This window comes from Ostrea edulis, chromosome 3, assembly GCF_947568905.1.
Source record: "Ostrea edulis chromosome 3, xbOstEdul1.1, whole genome shotgun sequence".
NCBI lineage: Eukaryota > Metazoa > Mollusca > Bivalvia > Ostreida > Ostreidae > Ostrea > Ostrea edulis.
The window spans coordinates 73064346-73086482 of record NC_079166.1 but is presented as its reverse complement, the minus strand read 5'-3'; the positions used below and the strand labels follow the sequence as shown (position 1 = coordinate 73086482).

General features: G+C 34.8%; 1 protein-coding gene and 1 long non-coding RNA gene across 10 annotated transcripts in view; both read right to left on the bottom strand.

Annotated features, from left to right (window-relative positions):
• LOC125673478 (uncharacterized) overlaps positions 1-22137 on the bottom strand; it is a 110246-nt gene that overhangs the window by 16973 nt on the left and 71136 nt on the right. For 8 of the 9 annotated variants that reach the window (XR_008801210.1, XR_008801211.1, XM_048910047.2 and 5 more), the window contains 2 exons: positions 13833-13960; positions 12088-12180 (listed from right to left, as the gene is read on the bottom strand). Coding sequence is in view for 6 of the 9 variants with exons in the window: in XM_048910047.2 (XP_048766004.2) it covers positions 12088-12180; positions 13833-13960 (221 nt within the window). In the remaining 3 variants the exon portion in view is untranslated. Of the gene's footprint in view, positions 1-12087; positions 12181-13194; positions 13301-13832; positions 13961-22137 lie in introns of all 9 variants that reach the window. The other variant, XR_008801212.1, reaches the window with a different exon arrangement.
• Positions 986-12077, bottom strand: LOC130052816 (uncharacterized). The gene is made up of 3 exons (XR_008801215.1): positions 6549-12077; positions 6107-6262; positions 986-5814 (listed from the first exon to the last, which is right to left on the bottom strand). It is a non-coding gene; the product is annotated as an uncharacterized LOC130052816 (long non-coding RNA).

Here is a 22137-nt window from a genome sequence, read left to right as displayed (position 1 = left end):
TCATTATAATATCTTGGATCCACCCTGCAACCAATCAATTACCCCCTAGGTTCGTGAAATTTACAATTTTGGTAAATGGCTACATGTTTATGCTAAATATCCATCTAATTTTAATTTAGAATCAATAGCAATAAAAAAGACGTTTTTAAATGTTTTACATAAATAATATATACCGAGTTTGGCCCCGCCCTTGAGTCATAACCTCTATCCCGGGGGTCATGAATTTTGCAATTATGGTAAGGGCCGTCTTGTTCTTCATGACTTTGCATTTAGTTTTTCTTGCACATGTGCTGTTATAGAGATTGAATTGATTGATTGTATCATGCATAACGTCCCTCTCGAAAATTGTTCACCCATATGGAGATATCACCAATATTGGTGAAGGGCTTCAAATTTAGGCCTATGCTCGGAGCTTACGGCCGCTGAGCAGTGAGGGTTCTTTAGAGTGCCACACGTACTGTAATAATAATAATAATAATAATTGGTTTTATATAGCGCCTTTTCCAGCGTATGCTGCTCAAAGTGCTTTACAATAATCAATGTACATTATTACCCCGGCAGACCTTATATCAATCTAGAACTTTCTCAGCCTCCTAGGAAGCATACAGTGCAAGCTGCCATTACAAGCGCTAGAGCACTAACATCCTAACAATAGCTTTCACTGTCTATAGCCAGGTACCCTTTTTACACTTGGGTGGAGTGAGGAAATTCATGTAAAGTGTCTTTCCCAAGGACACAACGTCAGCCCTGCCGCGGCCAGGACTAGAACCCACGACCCTTCGGTCGAGAGTCTGACGGCCTAACCACTCGGCCACCGACGCCACTGTGGCACGGAACATCCGTTTTTAATGTCATATCCTAGGAGCCGTTATGATCTAGTTGCAATAATGTAGCCCTCTCCGATTTTCTATTTTATGGGAGAGAGCTACAACTCCTTAGTATCTCCGTAATGGTGCAAATGCGGGAGTGATTTACTTCTGCGACATTTTCGATAATTCTAAACATTTGCTAACTTTCTTTACGTAAATAAAATTATATACCTTTGTTTCTTAGTCAATATACCTGCAACTTACGATTTGTGAGGCTCTATTCTACCGTTTTCAACAATTTTGAAATATTCCAATTTCTCGATTTATATATGTGCGCCATGTTTGATGTACTGAAGTTTCAACTTCCGATTGTCATGTTATTTGCATATGCCATATAAGGTAGTATTTACATCAATGGGCAAGTACTGAGGAAAAGGCTATTTCGTCGGTATTAAAAGGTTTAAATTTAATATCAAGTTAAAAGACGAACAGCAGAGTGCAACCATATGCTTTTCCTTTCTTTGTCGGAGTGACTCCGATAACTATACGCACATTGTCAATGTTTAGGTTTTTCAGTAGATCCACCTACGAGATCTCGCGATAAGAGGCATGACGGAGCTGACGAAGAATTTCGCATGCTGTACTTGATGTTTAATGAAAAACACCTTTATTAGACATGCCCAAGCACAAAGTGGGTACTCATATTGGTGTAAACAACATTTTGGACTAATACACGGAGCTTATTATCGGTTATTCATAAAACAAATTCGCACCATAACGGAGATCCTGTGGAATTGTAGCCCTATCCCGAAAATGTCAGAATTTAAAAAAATCGGATAAGGCTACATTATTGCAACTAGTTACGTTCATACATGATGCCGAGCGTTTGGTGATGTAACTGCAACTACCTGTTTTAACGACTTATGTATGTCGCGGTCGGGATTAAAACTCCGACCTTCCGCATGCAGGGCGAACGCTCTACCTCTAGACCACCGCGTTGGTTAATTCTAATAGAATTATTATACACAAAATAGAAAAATGGTATAATTTTCATATTTTGATAATCGGTTGTAGAGAAGATTTTGAAAATTGTAAAAAAAAAAATTGACAGTGTTTATCCCGACCCTTAGACCATGGGAGTGCAGGTGTCCTGACGAAAAATATTCCCTTTCCCCAAAGATGCATTAAATCAAATACGGAAATGATAGGGATGGTAGGTATCAAGAAGTTAAAAATGTTCAAACGCACGACGACGGACGTAGATCAATTGCACGTTCACATTGAGCGTTATTTATGTCATATTTCTACTACCTATACATGTACCTTTTGGATGTTTTCAAATGAGAACAGACCGGTCGCAGTAGTTCAGGGGTAAAACGTGCGCTTTGTAACCGGGAGGTCTTGAGTTCAAGCCACACTCGTATTATTACCACATCAAATCTAAAACGTCAACATGCGTAGTGATTACTCCTTCGCCAACCTATCGATATTTGAGCATGAGAATCACAGGCTTTTTTCGGATATGACCTTAAAAACGTTGGTCTCGTGTCACAGCAGGCGTTGGCACGTTAAACAACCCTCAGCGCTACGACCCTGTGCGCTAAGCATACAGTGTACATGTAGGTCTAAATTTGTGATACTTCATTTACAGTTAGTGATGTCTCAATATGAGTGACAAATTGTTGAAGGGACGTTAACAAACATAACACTGCAGTAATGAAGTGCTTATCGACATAAACAAAAGTAAGGGTATAGTATCATAAAAGAAAAGAAATACGCTGATTTTTGTCTTTAAAAATGTTAGGGTCAGAAGATATCATAGGACCACAAGAGAGGTAGTAAGTTCACAATATCATGAACCATTACTACACTTTGTTTCTTATTCCCATAGTCTTGAAAGTATTTTCTTGTTGTGATTTGTGCTACTTGAGACAAAAATCAATATTTTCGTATTTGTCTTTTTCAAATTGATATTTTCCTACGATGTTGATTGCGTTGAATATATAGCCCCCTATACATAAAGTTAACCAGACCCATTTAAGGATAAAATGATACAAATGCAAGTAAGAAAGAGTAATGTGGTTTCATGATTCACATGTTTTAACTGGAGAAAATATATGTAAAAAGGTGAATATCTTTCAATTTCTCTGAATGATGACAAAGACCATCCTTAAAGGAGTTTGCACAAGAGTCTGTGGTATTGGTAATTTTGGAAGCAGATTCTTTTCTACGTTGAACGAAAATTATGAAATTCAAAAGAGAAAATGGGGTTCTAGGGCTTGTTTCTGAGCTAGAGTTTGTAAAGCTTGACTTTCGGTACTTAAACTCTATGCTAGAGTTATTAAGATTAACTTGATATATCTGGTGGTTTCAAGTTTTCAACACAACATAAATAACTCAACCATTCATCCTTCAAATATCCCTTCGTGTTTTCCATGTAACGAAGTTTAACACTAGTAGATTGTAACTGGAAATAAATGGTGACCTTTTGCACTTAATACATGGATAAAATAAATATACAGATTTTAAAAGCTCAAGAGAACACATTAGGAGTACACATATTGTAATTCTTTATTGAATATAAATCACAAAGTCTTCAAATTTATGAACGAAGATGTGTGGTATAGATAAATTGCTTTTAATTATTGGCAAAAATACAGAGTTTTCATAAATATTTCGCGTAAATTATCATATATGCTTTTAATTATCGGCGTTGTCTTGAAAAACAATGAAGAAAAGTAATAAATTTACAACGTCGTATCTAATTTCAAGTCTCTACTACTTGTATCATAAATTAAAGAAAATGGAATATACGTCTAGGGGTACATGTATAATTATTGGCAATGTATTGGATCAAACAACATCTGTGAAATCTTACATATCTTTTTGATGAAAGAATGTTTTCGTCGCAAAATTCAGTCCTTTCCAAATCATTCAAAATTTGAATCGACATATTTTCAACTCCTTTGGTTAAGTATTTGGGCAAATAAAATAATTATTGGATCATTATCTACATAGTCAAACCATCCAGGAGTTGTGCTCAAAAGCTGAGGAGGTACTTGCCTTAACTGTATCTCTACCAGCAAATGTTAGTGGTATTTAGAAACAAAATGACAATATCTTTTAATCAATTTAAATCTATATATGCCTCAATTTGGGGTAGGCATATGGCATATGATTTTATTATCCCATGGGAATCCGGGTTAGAATGGGTCCTCAGTGCCCCCTTGCTTGTCGTAAGAGGCGACTAGAGGAGGTGGTCCTTTGGATGAGATCGCAAACCCCGAAACATCTAGGTCCCGTGTCATAGCAGGTGTGACACGATAAAGATCCCTTTCTGATCTATGGCCATAAATGCCGACCGTAGGCTTAAATTCTGCAGCCCTTCACCAGCAATGGCTACGTCTCCATATGAATGAAATAATCTTGAGAGGGACGTTACACAAAGAGGTATACGGGGTCTAAGGTCAAATAAGTGGATGCTTTTCATTGATATATATATATATATATATATATATATATATATCAATATTCATTGATTCATTCATATTCATTGATATATATATATATATATATATATATATATATATATATATATATATATATATGCAAGGTGAATATAACGAACAGTGATCAATCTCATAACCCCTATAAGCAATACAAAATAGATAGTTGGGCAAACACGGACCCCTGGACACACCAGAGGTGGGATCAGGCGCCTAGGAGGAGCAAGCATCCCCTGTTGACCGGTCACACCCGCCGTGTATTAAGACCCCTCTCATTGGATTAGAATATGTCGTAATGGACTCTAGACCTAAGTCATTAAAACTGGTAATGACAGTTCCATCGCCAAACGCTCGGCATCAGGTGCAAATGTCATGGGTCCTCGAAGATGACCTTAAAACGGATGTCCCGCGTCACAGTAGATGTGGCACGTTAAAGAACCCCCATTGCTCAATTGTCATAAGCGCCGAGCAAAGGCCTAAATTTGAAGCCTTTCACAAGTCTTGGTGACGTCTTCGTATGAGTGAAAAACTCTCGAGAGAGACATTAAACAAGATATATACAATCAATGGATTAGAATAAGAAATTCTAAATGTATTGATTGATTGATTGATTGTTTTCGGTTTTATACCGTTTTTAGTTTTTGCGTCTTTTCAAATACTACAAAAACATCACAATAAATTGAATCAATCATATTGACAAATAAATGCCTTGGTTGCTAAATAACAACACTTACTACAATTTTGACCGTAATCCGCATTCGACACAATCTAAACATAATTATATAACTGTAGCTCGATTTTAAAATATAATCTTTAGATATATCTTGATCGTCAAAGATTTTTAACATAAGCTATGATAGATATAATATAAGAATTAGGGTAAAAATCATCAAGTGAAAATTCCTATTTCAATTTCAAACAATATGATGTTCTGCTAAATACTAAATAGAACAAATAATGCAATATCAAAAGAAAGGTGTTTACTGTTAATCTAAGATAGTCTAAATTTTGTATTAGAATATATTTGGTTTTGACTACGGAAAACTCCATTTACCTGATCAAGATAATATGGCTCAGAGCGGGTTAGACCGGTCGACAGGGGTGCTTACTCCTCCTGGGCACCTGATCCAACCTGGTATATCCAGGAGTCCGTGTTTGTTCAACTCTCTACTTTGTATTGCTTATAAGAGTTATGAGATTGATCACTGTTCGTTATCTCACCTTTCACTTGGTTGCTAAGCACCAACACTATTACAAATATTATCAAAAAGTATTCCTTTCCAAGTACAAACTATACGAATGTTCAAGTGTTCACTTTCAATTACTAAATTCAATTGTACTTGCATCATATTTTAGAAACATGTTCTTTTCATATTAAATTCTTAACACTTATTTCTATACATAATTTTGGTCATGGGTTGTTCCAGTAGGGACATAAGTTGACCACAATAATTGTATATCGACTGGAACTTCACAGCAGACAGACAATACTCAAAGACCTGAAACAAAACATATTTCTTAATAGCAATTGCAGTTTACTTAGTCCCAAATATTAATGTATAGTGAGAACTTTTGAATACCCAATTGGCTCTGTAAATATTTATATTACCAAGGTTGTTTAGAATTATGGGTTTAATTGCTTATCAAGCTTGATTAGAGACAATTGCAGTGCATATCTAATGAATGTATACAGCCAAATTAATTTTGATAAAGGAAATCTTATTGTAATTTATTGTATTCGTTTTAAACAGGAAAGCAGTCACAATACCAATACTTAAGAACTAGTAATACCTGTACAGTTCCTCTCCAGTGAGAGGCTGCTAACTTCCTTGGGAAGCATATGACAACCCTGCCCCCTAGATATGACTATGCCAGCATAATGACCGGTGGCAACACAAATAGAGAAAACCAACGCCTCCGTCAAATCAGAACATTCGGGCCCAAAATCTGAAAGTTAATTGAAAATAAAATCACTATTGACCATCATACCTTATTTATCGGCATTTAAAACACCTGTCATAACTTATGATTAGAAACAGAAAAATGATTCCAGTGGTTTTGTATCACCCAATTGTTTGGCATGAATAAGATATATATAACCCAACGATAAACAGTAAAATGGTGCATGCATATCAATGTACCGTAACGCAATGATTCCATTAATGAATGAATTATCTGGATTTTTTTTTTAATGTTAAACAAATTTATATGGATATAAGCTCAAGAGTCATACCAACTCAATGTCAGGTTGTAACTTCGAATGAAGTATCAGTATTCCGGGATCCGTTTCCCATGTACCCTCCATATCAGTATCCTTCCAATGCAAATATGTATTTCCCAGTGGATTATCACTAGTGGAAGATACAATGGAACTTCCCACTAAAGATTGAATGCCAATACCCTTTGTAAAGATAAAAAATACAATTAAGAATCCTTGGTTTATGTTTAAAGCAACCTAAGTTGTATGGTAGCAGAGAACAGTTTCGTATGAAAGTACTGGGCAACTGTATTTAAAGATAGATATGCCCTATATTTGAATTGATATTTGGTAAGGGAGTAAATTTGTTAGAAACGTATGGAATAATTTCAGGATACATGTACATTGTCAGTGTAGCAAAGTGCATAATAAAAATGATAGCCTCAGCATGATGCCTAGCATATACATGGATGCAAATATAGAATGAAATAGAGATTGTTTTTTATTAAAACAAAAACAAAAAACAAATGTCTCCCAGCTCCCCCAAATTGGTTGTGTTCCAAATGAAACATCATCTCCTTAATGCACTACATGGTATGGAGGAGAAAGCATGAGCAGGAACATATACATTATGAACTCGGATAAGCCATATAGAAAAAGTTTTTACAACCTATTGTGCGACCTCCACCCTCATATCCACTATAACTTTAAGGAAATGGCATTGAAGTATTGTAAAAGTTTTAAAGTCTATCAGATAAGCCATATAGGAGGAGAAGCGCAAGCTATTTTAGCATTCTCCAATTCTCTTAGATCCGCTAAAGCGTTTAGGAAAATAATTGGATACTCCAGTCCCGACCATATGCACATCTGCAAATAGCAGTGAAGTATTGTTTCAAATCTATTCGATAAGCCATATAGGAGGAGAAGCGTTATTTTGGTGACAGACAGACGGACAAATGAAGGACGGACAGATAGACAGAAAGTACAAAAATGTCTCCTATCGGAAGATGGGAGACATGATTCAGGTTAAAACCTACAGTGTCCAGCGAAAATACTGTACGTCTTGGGGAAAGTGAATGATCCTAAAAATGTATACAGCATATTTTTACGATTACATGTATAGTGTGTCTTTTCTTAAAAATTTGTGTTTTCTATTCAAAGCAAGATAGGATTTTGATCATCTAAGAAAATTCTTGGAACATAAAATTCGCACCAGCGGCCATGGCTGCCCAGTATGATTGAAAACGTTCCCTTTGCCTTACACTAAAGCCATCCTTTTTTCCATACACTCGTCAGGTAGGGAGGAAGGGGTGGTTTTAATCAGACTAATGAATGCCCTGGGATTATGTAGCAAACTTAGACGTTAGTCAAAATCCCAATCACCTGTAAGATAGTCATTGCTTTTGAACTGAAACTTTAGAAATTAGATAAAGCAACAGTGAATAACAATTTTACTTTGGAATGATTGTCATCTCAATCATTTCATTGCAATACTCAAATTTTGACTCAAGCTTAAAATGTTTCATGTTCAAGGATCTTCGACAGATCAACTGATGCCAGATATATTCAGCTTTTAATAAAGGATTTGGTGTTTTATACTTGTTACATACATCATAAAACATAGATATTTTCATACATGGAACGACAAATTATTGTATCAAATCGTGATTTTGTTTTCATGACACAACAAAACAAAAACGACTTTTCGAACACATATTTGTTCTAGTCGGCGTGTGTTGCTACATCAACTTACAAGTTCGTTTATACTGAGTGCAGGATCTCTTGGGTCATCATCAAATGTATCCTGCAGCAGAATATTCAGGGCATCTTCTTCATCTGACGATATCAGGACGTTTTCAAGATAAGCGTTATACAAGGTTTCGCTGCGTTGTTTTCATTGAAACAGAAACACGGTTTCACTTGCACACTTTTCGAAAACTCCACGGCCGCGATCTGGATCAAGGGACAAAAGTAGATATTGGCAAAAAAATGCTATTCCGAAAAAAATATCATATAATTTTTATATTTGAATTTGATGTATATATGGGTTTTTTTTATTTCGTCTACCGAAGTAGCATTCCTAACACGAGTTTATGAATTAAGTTTTACGATAATTTGCTTAACTGATATACAATTTATCAATAAAGGCTTTATGTTTAGGCTGGCTATTTCATACATATGTGTATATTGTTTTTGTGTATCCAAAAGCATTTTACCAATAGAAACCATTTCACATAGTTTTTTTCATGACTTTCTAATGCAACGCAAATTGATCGGTTGCAACGACGATTATATTTTCACTAATTTTAAAGCAAGCCGCAAACCAAGTATCAAATCCAATTTATCGCAAAATAGAATTAACAAGAGTACCACAAACGGTACATAATACGCCCCTGAAATGCTTACATGGGGTGTTTTTCTTGTGCTATAATTTGTATAACATTGCTTCAGGTATTATCAGCCATCATGAGGCTGTGACAAATTTTCATATGAACAAAGGGTCTTAGCTTAAAAATCTAGATTTCTTCAAAATGGACCAAGTTCAACAACCTGTAATTTTTTTTAAAATGGAAGAAATTCAAAATCCTTCCCCAGATGCACATCTTCAGTACCTATACAAACACTCCACAAAATAAGAAGGTCCTCACTTGAAAACTGTTGGAGGAGTTGGGCGGACAAACTATGTACCCCCCATAGAATATTAATTTCCAAATAGACTAAGTTCAACAACCTGTAATTTTCTCAAAAATTGTAGAAAATCAAAATCCATCCCGCATGCACATCTTCAATACCCATACAAACACTCCACAAACAAGAGATGTTGGTAAAGCACATATGCCCCCCATGGTGCAAAATTGAAAAGGGTTCTACACGGACATCATTTAATTGATAGTAGTAACATTAATTCAAAATATTGAGCAGACAATATCTTCCTATGTCAAGAGTGAATTGACCATGTGACCTAAAAATCAATAAGGGTCATCTACTCCGTATGATGTACCAGTGTACCAACTTTGGTGTCAATCAAGCAAATAATTCTTAAAATGTAGGAGACAATATATTACTATGTCCAGTTCAACAATTGACTTTTGACCTCAAAATCAATATGGGTCATCTTCTCCTGAAGATGTACCAGTGTACTAAGTTTGATGTCTGTCAAGCAAAAGGGTTATCAAGATATTACTACAGTATTTTACTATGTCCAGTTTGACCTTAGACCATATGACCTCAAAATCAATAGGAGTCATCTCCTCCTGAATATACACCACTGTACTAAGTTTGATGTCTGTAAAGCAAAGGGTTCTCAAGATATTGAGCGGACAGTATATTCCAATATCCAGGTTGACCCTTGACCTTTAAACATGTGACCTCAAAATCAATAGGGATCATCTTCTCCTAAAGATGTACCAGTGTACCAAGTTTGATGTCTGTCAAGCAAAGGGTTCTCAAGATATTGAACGGATAGTATATTCTAATGTCCTGTTTGACTCTTGACCTTTGACCATGTGACCTCAAATTCAATAGGGGTCATATTCTTCTGAAGATGTACTGGTGTACCAAATTTATGTCTGTCAAGCAAAGGGTTCTCTAGACATTGAATGGTCAGTATATTCCAATGTCCACTTTGACCCTTGACCTTTAAACATGTGACCTCAAAATATATAGGGGTCATTTTCTTCTGAAGGTGTACCAGTGTACCAAGTTTAAAGTCTGTCAAGCAAAAGGTTCTCAAGATATTGAGCGGACAATATATTCTAATGTCCTGTTTGACCCTTGAACTTTGACTATGTGACCTCAAATTCAATAGGGGTCATCTTTGTCTGAAGATGTACTGGTGTACCAACTTTTTGTCTGTCAAGCAAAGAGTTCTCTAGACATTGAATGGTTAGTATATTCCTATGCCCAGTTTGACCCTTGACATTTGACCATATGACCTCAAAATCATTAGGGGTCATATATACTCCTAAAATGCACCAATGTGCTAAGTTTGATGTTTTTCAAAAAAAAGATTCTCAAGATATTGAGCGGACATTATATTCCTATGTTCAGAGTAGATTGACCCTTGACCTTTGACCTTTTGAGCTGAAAAACAAAAGGGGTCCTCTTCTACTCATAACCAACCCACATATGAAATATCATTATCATCAAATGAATGGTTCTTAAGATATTGAGCGAACAACATGTGGTCTACCGACCGACCGAACGACCGACCGACAGGTGCAAACCAATATGCCCCTCTTCTTTGAAGGGGGCATAATAAGAAGGCTCTCACTTGAAAACTGTGGGAGGAGTAGGGTGGACAAATTATGTACCCTCCATATAATAATTATTTCCAAATAAAGGGGCAACACTCCTGGAAAAAAGGTCGAAATGCATCCAAATTGCAGTATGATCTAGAGTGACCCACAGAGAAGCTACACAGCATGTTGCAGCATGATATGTGAAAGTAAAATGAAATTATAAAGAGAAAACCCCGAACGGACGGACGGACGAACGGACGAACAGACGTATAGACATCGCTGTACCATAATACGTCCCGTCTAAAGATGGGCGTATAAAAAGGATTGATTGATTGATTGAATGAATATTGTTTAATGTCCCGTTCGAGAATATTTCACTCATATGGAGGCGTAAATTAAAAAGACAATTCCTCTACTTTTACAGAAGGTATATACTTTTCTATATTTCCACACATAGATATACTAGGTAAAATGACAGTCTACTAAAACTTAAATGCGGGAGAAAACTTACTTGCATAATAAACTGCTATTTTTCTGTAACATTGCAATAGCATTGAAAATATTTTTGACTATATTTTGAAAGCAGGGGATATGACAAAATGTTGCGTTATATTTAAACGAAGACATCTTTCACTTCTAATGTTTTCTTTTCTTCATCTGGTGTCTGGTGCTTAAATTTACTTCATTGATGACTACCTTGTTAAAGATAGAGAAAAGTAAAAACGAGATATACATCTTATACCCATAGTTTCAAAGATTTAGCTACACTCCATCTGGTGTCTGGTGCTTAAATTTACTTCATTGATGACTACCTTGTTAAAGATAGAGAAAAGTAAAAACGAGATATACATCTTATACCCATAGTTTCAAAGATTTAGCTACACTCCTTTTGCGTAGTTCTGTTTTTACGCGCTACGAGTCAAATGGACCGGTGTGATAGAGAAATTGGTAACGCAATTTTTGTGAAGAATCTTCTATATTTAAGCTCAAGATATATTTATATTTTTATCACAATCATTTCAATTTGTCTGGCCTGAAATTGGAGATATAATATGAACAATATTAACCTACAATGAATGATAAAAACTCATATTAATTCATGACACAGGTCCCCTGTGATTCTTGGAAAGGTGTTCCACCTTTGTTACTATATGTTTCATAGATGAAAAAACAAAATATTACTTTCGCATGATAGTGGTATAATGGTATGATAGTTTGAACGAAATGTATCCGCAGTTCACAAAACTATACGTGTATAGACAAATGTTTTAAAGAATTCTTCCAATGCATTCCTTAGAAAACGAAAAGAAAACAACTCTAAAATTGTAAATTACCGTCAATAGCCTTGTTTGACGATGCATCTGTAAAGTCTGGTGTAGCTTCCGACTGTTTTGAATTCATGATCTTCAAAGTCATATTCTCTTCAGCTTTAAAATTGTAAATGATGAATCACACTGGATGTCAATTTTCACAATACCAGTAAGAAAGTCAGCAGGAATATACATTTTTTCACCTTTAAAACAAAACTGTGTGGTCGCAAATATTTTCATTATCCTTTTTGTTAAGAGAAAAAACAAACAATTTTTATAAATGTATGGGTAGTCGATGATTTGTCATCAGTGTATTGTACCCTTTTTCAGTGGGCTAACAACAATAACATCGTTATGGTAAAGGTATGCCTAGTTGGAGAACTGTAACACTCTTGAGGGGACAAATATGGTTATATATTCACCCCTTATCAAAACCCTTCCATTTACAGCAAACGATTGATGTTTGATATTGCTGCATCTTTACATCCATAGTCGTCTCAAAATACTAATATCAAACAATTCATCCCATTTGTTATGTAACAATATTCCATTTTCACTTGAAGATGGTGTTTATAGATCGCAATTGATTCGATACGCCAAAAGATGTTCAAATCAAGGCAGGCTACTCACAAATAAGTTGATGCTACATGGGGTTTCAATAGTTCTGCTTAAAGTCGACATATTGCAAATGCTATGGTCGTCATAACAACCTACCTGCAATAAATACAACCTGCCATTAGGCCGACAGCTGTGTGAGGTGTTTCATTCCAATTGATAGGTTGTTCTTTACATTCTGATTTTGACTACGGATTACTATATGGCTCACGGTGGATGTGGCCGGTCAACATGGGATACTTACTCTACTTAGGTACCTGACCCCAGATCTACTGTGTCCAGATATTTGTGTCTCCCCTACTCTGATATTCTTTGCATGATTTATGAGAATGATCAGTGTTAGCTATTTTCACCTTTTCATTTTCCCTCTACACGTATATCCCAGCAAACATTTACAGGGGTTTCAAAAGTCAGCACTTCGTGTAAGAAGTGTTTCATACCGATTGCTAGGCCATTCTTGACACATTCATTTTGACTACTGATTATTGCGTTACCAGATCAAGATATAGGGCTCACCATGGGTATGACCAGTCAACAGGGGATGCTTGATCTTCCTAGGTACCTGATCCGACTGTTAGTATATCCAGGGATCCGCATTTGCCCAAATCTCTATATTGTATTCCTGATAGGAGTTATGAGATTGATCACTGTTAGTTTTCTTCACCTTCATTCAAACATTCATTAAAGCCTAACGCGAACCAAAAAAACTCCCAGCTTCAAATACTTTCGTTTGTTGATGTAGATACCATTTCTTTAGTTTTCAGTGTGCAAGTTTTATTACGTCAAAGTGAATTGAAAATAGAAATCTGATAGAAAATATATCCCAATTTTAACCTCCTACACACATTTATAGCATTGTCACGTTCACTCACCTATCCAAATATACAGCTCTTGTATAGTACATCTTTCAATGTATAGCTCTTAACGTTAACACACGTTTCAGTAAAATAAAATACCAAATTTCTAAGTTAGGGCATTAATGAACATCGTGTTACAATGTAAATGGCAAAATTCATACTTTGATGGGGACCATATGTCGCAGCTAAAGTGAGAAGGTCCTATCATATCCCATGCAATATGCAATTGATTTCCAATTCTATATTTCCATTTAGTGTGCTTATCCTTTCTACCACTTTTCATTTAATCATACGTACCTCCTAATCGCTGTATGCAGCGATAATATCTTTGCAAAATACAGACACTCATAACAGGAACAATTATCCCCAAAACAATTGCAACAGCAGTGACAAATCGCATTGGGACTGCAGTTGGCTCCGTGGATCTAGAATGAAAGAGCGCGTGCATATCTATAATATTCATTTAGATTAAATACACTGTAATATACTTCCAACATATCAATATGTTTATGTTAGGAATATTTTAGTGTAATATAACAGATAGAACAGTAATGACAAGAATGAAGATCATTCTTAAGGTAACCACTAGACCTCCCTCATAATGGCATTGGTACATTGCAGACAAATTACCCAATCTTACAGATACGACTTTAAAAACGATGAACCCGGTTGACGTTTCGAAACCAATTTACTTTCCCGGTCCCAATTGAAAAAAAAACGCGCTAAAACATAGTACTCCTAAGGCGTCTTCTTTATAATGTGCAATCACTAACTCACAAATTTGAAAAATAAACTTTGTTTCGGGTTTTTGACCGAAAATGTGAATTCTTTGACATTTTTTCCTGTTCAAAACTTTGATTAAACAATAGTTTTTAATTTCAAATAAGATCAATAAACAATGATATTTACATGATTCTTCAAAGTGACACCCGTTATTAATTTTGCACTCGCTGATTCTCTGCAAAGCGATTATTTACGACTTTGACAGTTCAACATGTCTTCAATGCCAATGAAACTTAAGGGGATATGATGCTGAGATGAAAGTAATTAGATTCTTCTGAAAATCATTTTATCATAGAAAGGAGGTTTCTCCTGTTTGAAAGATGACAATTTTTATATATGTAAATGAGTTCGTTTCCATGGAAACATCCCCTGAACCTAACAATGTTGAAAAAACACAAAAGGCCAAAATTTAGCAGTTGTAGATCCAAAAATATGTACAACAAACAAAGAAGTTGTAATATTGCAATGTTTAATGGCCATCATACAAACAGTATATGTGCAGACACTATAATGTGAAAATATTTTCAACGTAACACAAAAACAAATTACCCAAAATCCAGTCCGAATTTCCTCAGCGTTTTTAAAAAATATCTTTTTGAAGATAGAGTTTTCTAGGAATATGGTCAAAAACATTTACTGAATGTAATTCGATTTTAATTATTTTACTATGCTTTAAAGATGGCATCCATAGCTACAGGACTAACCAAAAATATTGCCATGTCAATGAATTGGATAAAAAGATATGATGAATTGTAGGTCATCTGAGGTCATTGAAAATTGCTACGAATAAATCGGACTGATTTTTTTTTCTTCTCTTAAACACATTTTTTTAAAACATCAAGCACAACGTTTAAATCGTATGCTCTTAAAAGTGATTAATTTGTGAAAATATTTTAGTTGGTATGAAAACGAATTCAATTTGGAACAAAACAGTCTGAATTTCCTCTGTCGTTTTTTTTTTATTTTGAGCGTAAATTGTTGAGATAAATGCCAAAAAATCATACCCAGTATGAATGTATATAGAATTTTTGAAATTTCATATAAAGAATGCATAAAGGTACCAAACCAAACCAAAAAAAAACATTTAAAATCATGTCACTGACCAGCCTAAATCTTCTGATCTCATTTAAACTTTAATACTTTAGAGAATCTTCAACCACAATAATCAAATGTTTGGCTCTAATTGTTTTGAAAACAGCCTTATTTTGCTTTGAAAAAATAATTCAAACAAATAGCAATCTGACATCCGATATTGATACCGTGATTGCGCCTTAGTATTTAATAATCTAAGATAGTCTTGTACCATTAGTTGTAATTGAATCAGTGTAATTCATTATAGTAAAAGTGTAAACTGTGAAAAATACTAATATAATTGACATGAATCAACGGATGATGGACACATACTAATCAGATCATTAATGATTCAACTAGATACTCACGTAAAGAAATTATGTATCGCAGATCTACATTATGTACCCCTCTAAACTGCAAATATGTTTTAGATGTATGATTGCTATTGCTTCTAACAATTCTAAAGTTTCAACTGATATTCTGGAGAAACCAATTAATGTTTCGAAAAAAAAGGGGGGGGGGGTGTAACAAGTTGGGCGTACTAAACCTTTTCATAAAACTATTAAAGAAAGTTGAAGAAAACGAACAGTGATCAATCTCATAATTCCTATAAGGAATACAAAATAAAGAGTTGGGTAAACACGGATCCCTGGACATACCAGAGGTGAGATCAGATGACTAGGAGGATGGGGGTGGGGATTAGTACTTCATCTCCTCCAGATCCACTACTTTATTATTTAAAAATTTATACAAGAATTATAATCAAATGTTTGGTTTTGTTTCTACGCAATCTGGGGAGGGGGTGGGATTGGGTCTATTTGAATATGGAATTTGGGTAACAAATATGCCCGTTTCAAAGTAGAGGAGAGGCAGTCTAGAACACTCGTTCAAGTCAAGTCCCCCCCCCTTATCTGCAAATGAAAATTAGATGGGTAAAATACATGTACTATGTTAGTATCAAATTTAAAGCATACAACCATTATTTGATGAGAGCAGCTACAAGATAATAAAGTAAGTTTTGATTTTGCCTATTCTGCATTTCCTCCGATTTATGACATCTAGGTGTTTCGACACGTATCGGTCGATCTAATTTCAAATCCAAACATCTAACAATATATAATTTTGATTCAAATAAGCAATTAAACTTACGTACATTTAAATTATTTTTGCAAAAAATGCATGCATGCACACCTCATTTGGACTTCATTTCCTCTGATGAGTAAATCCCTCGGTAATTAAATTCCGCCATGCATATGCAGTTCTAAATTAGTGCTGAACAATTCGTAGTCTGCTTTGTATATCTCTACTTATTATGGTACATGAGGTTACATGTATCATAGATGAACCAATGAATTGCATTAAATAATTCAAAAGACGCAGACAGTATATACATGTACCGGTAGAGGTATATACGTGAGCGGTACCACATGTACCTATGTGCAGACAAAATGTTTATTCCTCGGGTAAAAATATTTTTATTATTTACGAAATCTCGGAATATAATACAAAATATTTATTATTACTCTGGCATGATAAAAAATTTGCAGAATTTTTTAGCCCCAAGCTTATTGTCGTTCAATTTGGCCATATGTACTTTTAAAATTGTGCAGAGATTCTGTTTGACGTGTTGCGACTCCGTCTTTCATTTCTATTTTGAATCTACTGTATTTTAAACACAATACACAGGTCTAGAAATACATAATAACATCCGGTACCACGACATCTGCCAAACTCTGGCTGCTGTCAACGTAAACAACGTAAATATGGCGTCGAAAATCAAGCGCTTATGTCGTTACCTCATATTTGCTAAAAAGACGTCATAACGGCATTCATACAGAATTATTTAATCAAAACAAGGCCCCAACTGTTATGATTTATGCTTTTGTATTTCGAAAATATTACTTTAGTCAAAGTCAAAATCAATATATGTCACGACAATCATGACCTAAGTACGTTAGCTCGAGTTGCGCAGTGACTTCAAATACGTCACAATCATATCCCCTTAAAAGTTCTTATGAAAATATGTGATTCTTTGGAGAGCATGATTAATTGGTTGATACAAGTAGGTCTTATTCTGAATCTTCGTGACTGTATTTGTAAATCTTGTGGTTTTTAGAGTATTTGGAGTGCTAAAGGACTCGTCTAACAGTAGCGATAGCTACGTTTGGAGATGTAGCAACAAAAGATTTTCAAAATCACAATTTACCAATGGAAAGAATCATCTTTATCACAAATTCTTGGGTTTATAAATGTGCTCAAGATTTTGTAATTCACTAACTGGGTATTTCTCAAAACCTTTAACAGATTAGTTTAATTTTGGACGAGGGTGTGTGAAATTTATTTGGAAAAATGGCTGTAACACCATCGGGGGCCAGGAAAAATTGTTGAAATTGATGAATCAAAACTTGAGAAAAGGAAATATCACAAAGGACAGCGTGTGGACAGAGTGAGGGTATTTGAAAAAGATTTGTAAAAAAAAAATTGAATATAAATCTGAGGAAAAGCTGATGAGAGAGGTCCATGATTGAGTGTGAGAGCTCTACAATTCATTATTACGAAGATAGTAATTCGATTGTGTTGATTATTCCTGTTTTTCTTTCAGACTGGGTATGATGGATTTTCCTTGCTCTTCTCCTGAGACGCAATGTATGCGATGACCCCTGCTTTCCTCTGGTAGTAATAAGTGTGCTGGTATATCCCTAGTTATCATACCCGCACTTCGAAAAAAGAAACCTCGAATAAACTGTTGCTACCCTGGTCCGTTCAGCTGTCATACTGTCTTCTTCCTCAAACACCTCAATTATTTAAAGCAGTGACCAATTAATGAAAGGTAAAGATAACGAACAGTAATCAATCTCACAACTCCTAAAAGCAATATAAAACAGAGAGTGGGGCGAACACGAACCCCTGGATGTACCGGAGGTGAAAGCAGGTGCCTCGGAGGAGTAAGAATCCCCTTTCGACCGGTCACACCCGCCATGAGCCCCACATCTTGATCAGGTAAACGGAGTTATCCGTAGTCAAAATTAGTGTGCAAAGAACGGCCTAATAATCGGCATGAAACACGTCAGAAATCATTTGACCCAGTGATAGGTTGTATTGGCAAACTAGATCGTTATAATGACTATAGAATTTGTGAATGCTGACTTTAAACAAGACTGTTGAAACCCCTGTATCATTAACATCTTTGTCAATATCCTGTTTCGATTTAAAAAAAAACTTATCATAACGCAGGACAGGCTCTTGTGTATCGAATCAGTTGATAGTTATAAACACCATATACAGGTGATAATGGAATATTGCTAAATAAATATGGGAAGTTGACGATGGAGAAGCTGAAATCATCCCGTTTATTATAAAGTTGAGATTTTAGTTTGCCGTTGATATCTATTTTCAATAAAATATCTTAGTATAAAGCAAACGTTTATCTCTTGGAATATGATAAGTGGTGCCCTATAGATGTGCAATAAAGTTTTGAAACTTGACTTTACCCACGGGGCAAAATCGAGAGAAAGACGACTATTTTCCACAAAAACCCAATTCCCAGAACCTATTCCGAGGTCTCCTCAAGACAAAGTTGCATATGCTACCTTTGAACTGGAGACAACTGATCTCAGTAAGTTACTGACAGAAAATTATCCGAATTTAAAATAATTTACGGTATAAACACATTGCTATTTTTATAATCATTGTCAATATCATTGAACTTTTGTGTCTTTTTGAAATAATTAATTTTGATTCTTTTTCTCTGCAGTTCGTGGAGGAAGGATCCCACACATTACAGAGATTGTCGCAGCTGATGTGGCCCCCGCATCACAGAGGTAGTTCAACTGTTATGTACTTCCCACGATTCCACAGTCACAAGAAGCCCAGAGAATCAGTGGAATCACCGTGTCATCATCCAGTGTATTGATGGTAAATGGGAAGGAAGTAGAGGTTGAAACTATTGACTCAGCTGAGTCAAAATTTATAGATTGGCTAACATTCTACAAGAAAGTCATCTTAATTGCACACAATGGAGGCTTTCCTGTCTTCACGACAGCACTTGCATCTGTGAATCATGTATTAGAGTTTTGTAATATTGTGATCGGTTTTGTTGAGAGTTGTTAAAAAGGAATTTCCCTGGACAGAGTTCGTACAAACAAGAGAACATTGTCAGAAACCTACTAGATGCAACATAAGATGCGCATAATGCACTTGAGGATGTAAGGTCACTAGGTTGGCTCCAAAGCTAGAGAAGATATCAATTAAATATCCCCAAGACTTCACATTTTCACCCGAAGCAATGAATAATCAGTTGACATTTAATAGAGAGAAAACCAAAAACATTGGATCATTACATCTATTAATTACAGCTGGTGTGATGAAGATTACAACAGCAGAAAATATTGCAGGGTCTGTTTATGTCTTGGACATCTTCGAAAAATTCAAACAAAGGAGGGTACGGATGGACTTCAAAATAATTTTATTAGCATAAACAGCCCGGTCTAGTTCGGATTACTTGTAAGAAATTATTGGACACTCTTATTCCTAGATTATGTGATATTTTTGATAAGTAAAGTTAATGTAATTATTGTTATGTCTTCCTGGATGTGTGTCTTGATGTGTACTAATTGTGGATCAAAGGGAAAAAACTTGTGAGTGTGAGTTCAATTCAAATCTCATAAATAATGTTACACATGCAATGCCCAAAGAATGTAAATTTTGATTTTAAGGTCATAGAATGTGTTTTCAATGATTTGACTATGGACTTAATGTGTAATAAAACATGTGCATATCATTTTCTTTTCATCCATAGTCGTCATTAGTTGTATGCGGAATATTTAAGGATTGTTATGGTCAAGGTCATATACTTAAGTTAAATGAATATGATCTTTATTTGATTATTATAAATATTTTGATAAATAAATGTTGTTAACAAGCAGTGTTATAATCCTTATGAGGAATGACAAAGTTATTTCAGTGCACAATGGATTTTTTTTTACTGGTGGGGGTACATTAGGTTGGCAAATGATGATTTAAAAAATTGTGGATGTAATTACATTTTGTTTTCTTTTATGATTATCATATATACATGTACGAATTTTGAAGTTAATCATCCTTTCTATTGTTCTGTGCATATATACATCTTGGTGACTGAGTATTGACTCATTTGGAGTTATCGTGTGTTTTTTTACATGATTGAAATGAGATTGCAAGCATTTTTTATTCTCTTTTGGAATATGATATAAGTAATAATACTTATAATAAGATTGATTCTTCCACATAGAATATAGAATGCACCTGGTAACTATGTGTTTATTAATGGAAATGAAGCCATACAGGGTAGAGGCATTTAAAGAGTTACCAAAAAAGTATTCTGTGGTTAAACTTTCATGAAATTGCAGAAATGATGAACTACATGTAAATATACTTCATCTCAATTCTGATGTATTAGCCAATATCTGAATTACTCTCCATTGCACCCCTAATGCCTTAATAAGCACTCTAGAGAATTGAATTGGAATTACATTGATATTACTGGAGATTTATTAGATTGGACTCAACAGCTCGATTTCAATACGTAATTTAGGATTACCGCATTATAGTGTGTGCCCAGCTCGGCGATAAAACAATGGGCACTGTTAATTTTGTGATCTGTGATTAGGCCTACTGTAAACTAGTATTTTTTGGCTGTTGATATATTTTTTGTAAATGATTATAAATAATTTTTAATTTCGTCTTTCAGCTTATTCTGATTCATAACATGTAAATCCACATCTGATTTAGATTTTCTATTCAAAATAACGTACATGTGTCAATGTCTTTAAAACAATTTCAATGACAATTTTTATTAAACATGTTTATCTTTAAATTCATTCAGCAATGTCAGTTCAATTATATTTGATAACCCTGTATGATATTGTCTTCTGTTGGCATGTGCACTAGAGAAAGCTATTGGCGCTTTTTCTTAAAATTTAAGTACTGCCACGTTCGATCCATGGGACATCCTGGCTTTGAAGAAGCGCCCAAACAAGTATGCTACAACGACCGGTGGTGATAATTGGCATTTCAAATACATGTATCCATAAATAATATACATGACACACTAAAATCTTGGAGAGGAATTGTAATGATAACTGGAGTACTGCTAAATCATTTTCATTTTTCACTTACCAGCAATTAGACCTGTACTATTCTAAAGTATGTATGTATCTGAATTCATTTCAGGACAATAGTTTTCCTGTAAAATCCAAATGATGTGATTCATGCATGCAACTTATTTAAGAAATAAAGTAATCATTTTGTGGATGTTGTAGATCAACTTCCGAGGTTGAGAAATGTTTTTTTGTTTTTGTTTTTATTTCTTTAAATTATAAAACCGACACTTTTGTCAAAGGTACCGCATTTTCTTGCAAAATAATTGTTAGCCATAATTTACTCTGTTTCGCATGGACACGCAATTAAAGTCATTTTGTACAATGGAAATTCTTCTGACTTTTCACATGTGCCAAGCTAATAAATATCATTGATAAGATTCAGTATGCCGTACATTTGTAGAATATTATCTTACAATCTTATAATAGAATAAGAATTCACATGTCATTTATCAGTAATCATAGAAATGCCCTTGACTACCATGAAGTTAATTTATTTCCCACCCCCAAAACAAACTTTTTAGAATGCATTCCAAAGTAGAAGTGGGTACTGATCAATCTAAGAAATGTTATCTTTTTTATAAATTATCATATCGATGTATCATAATTAT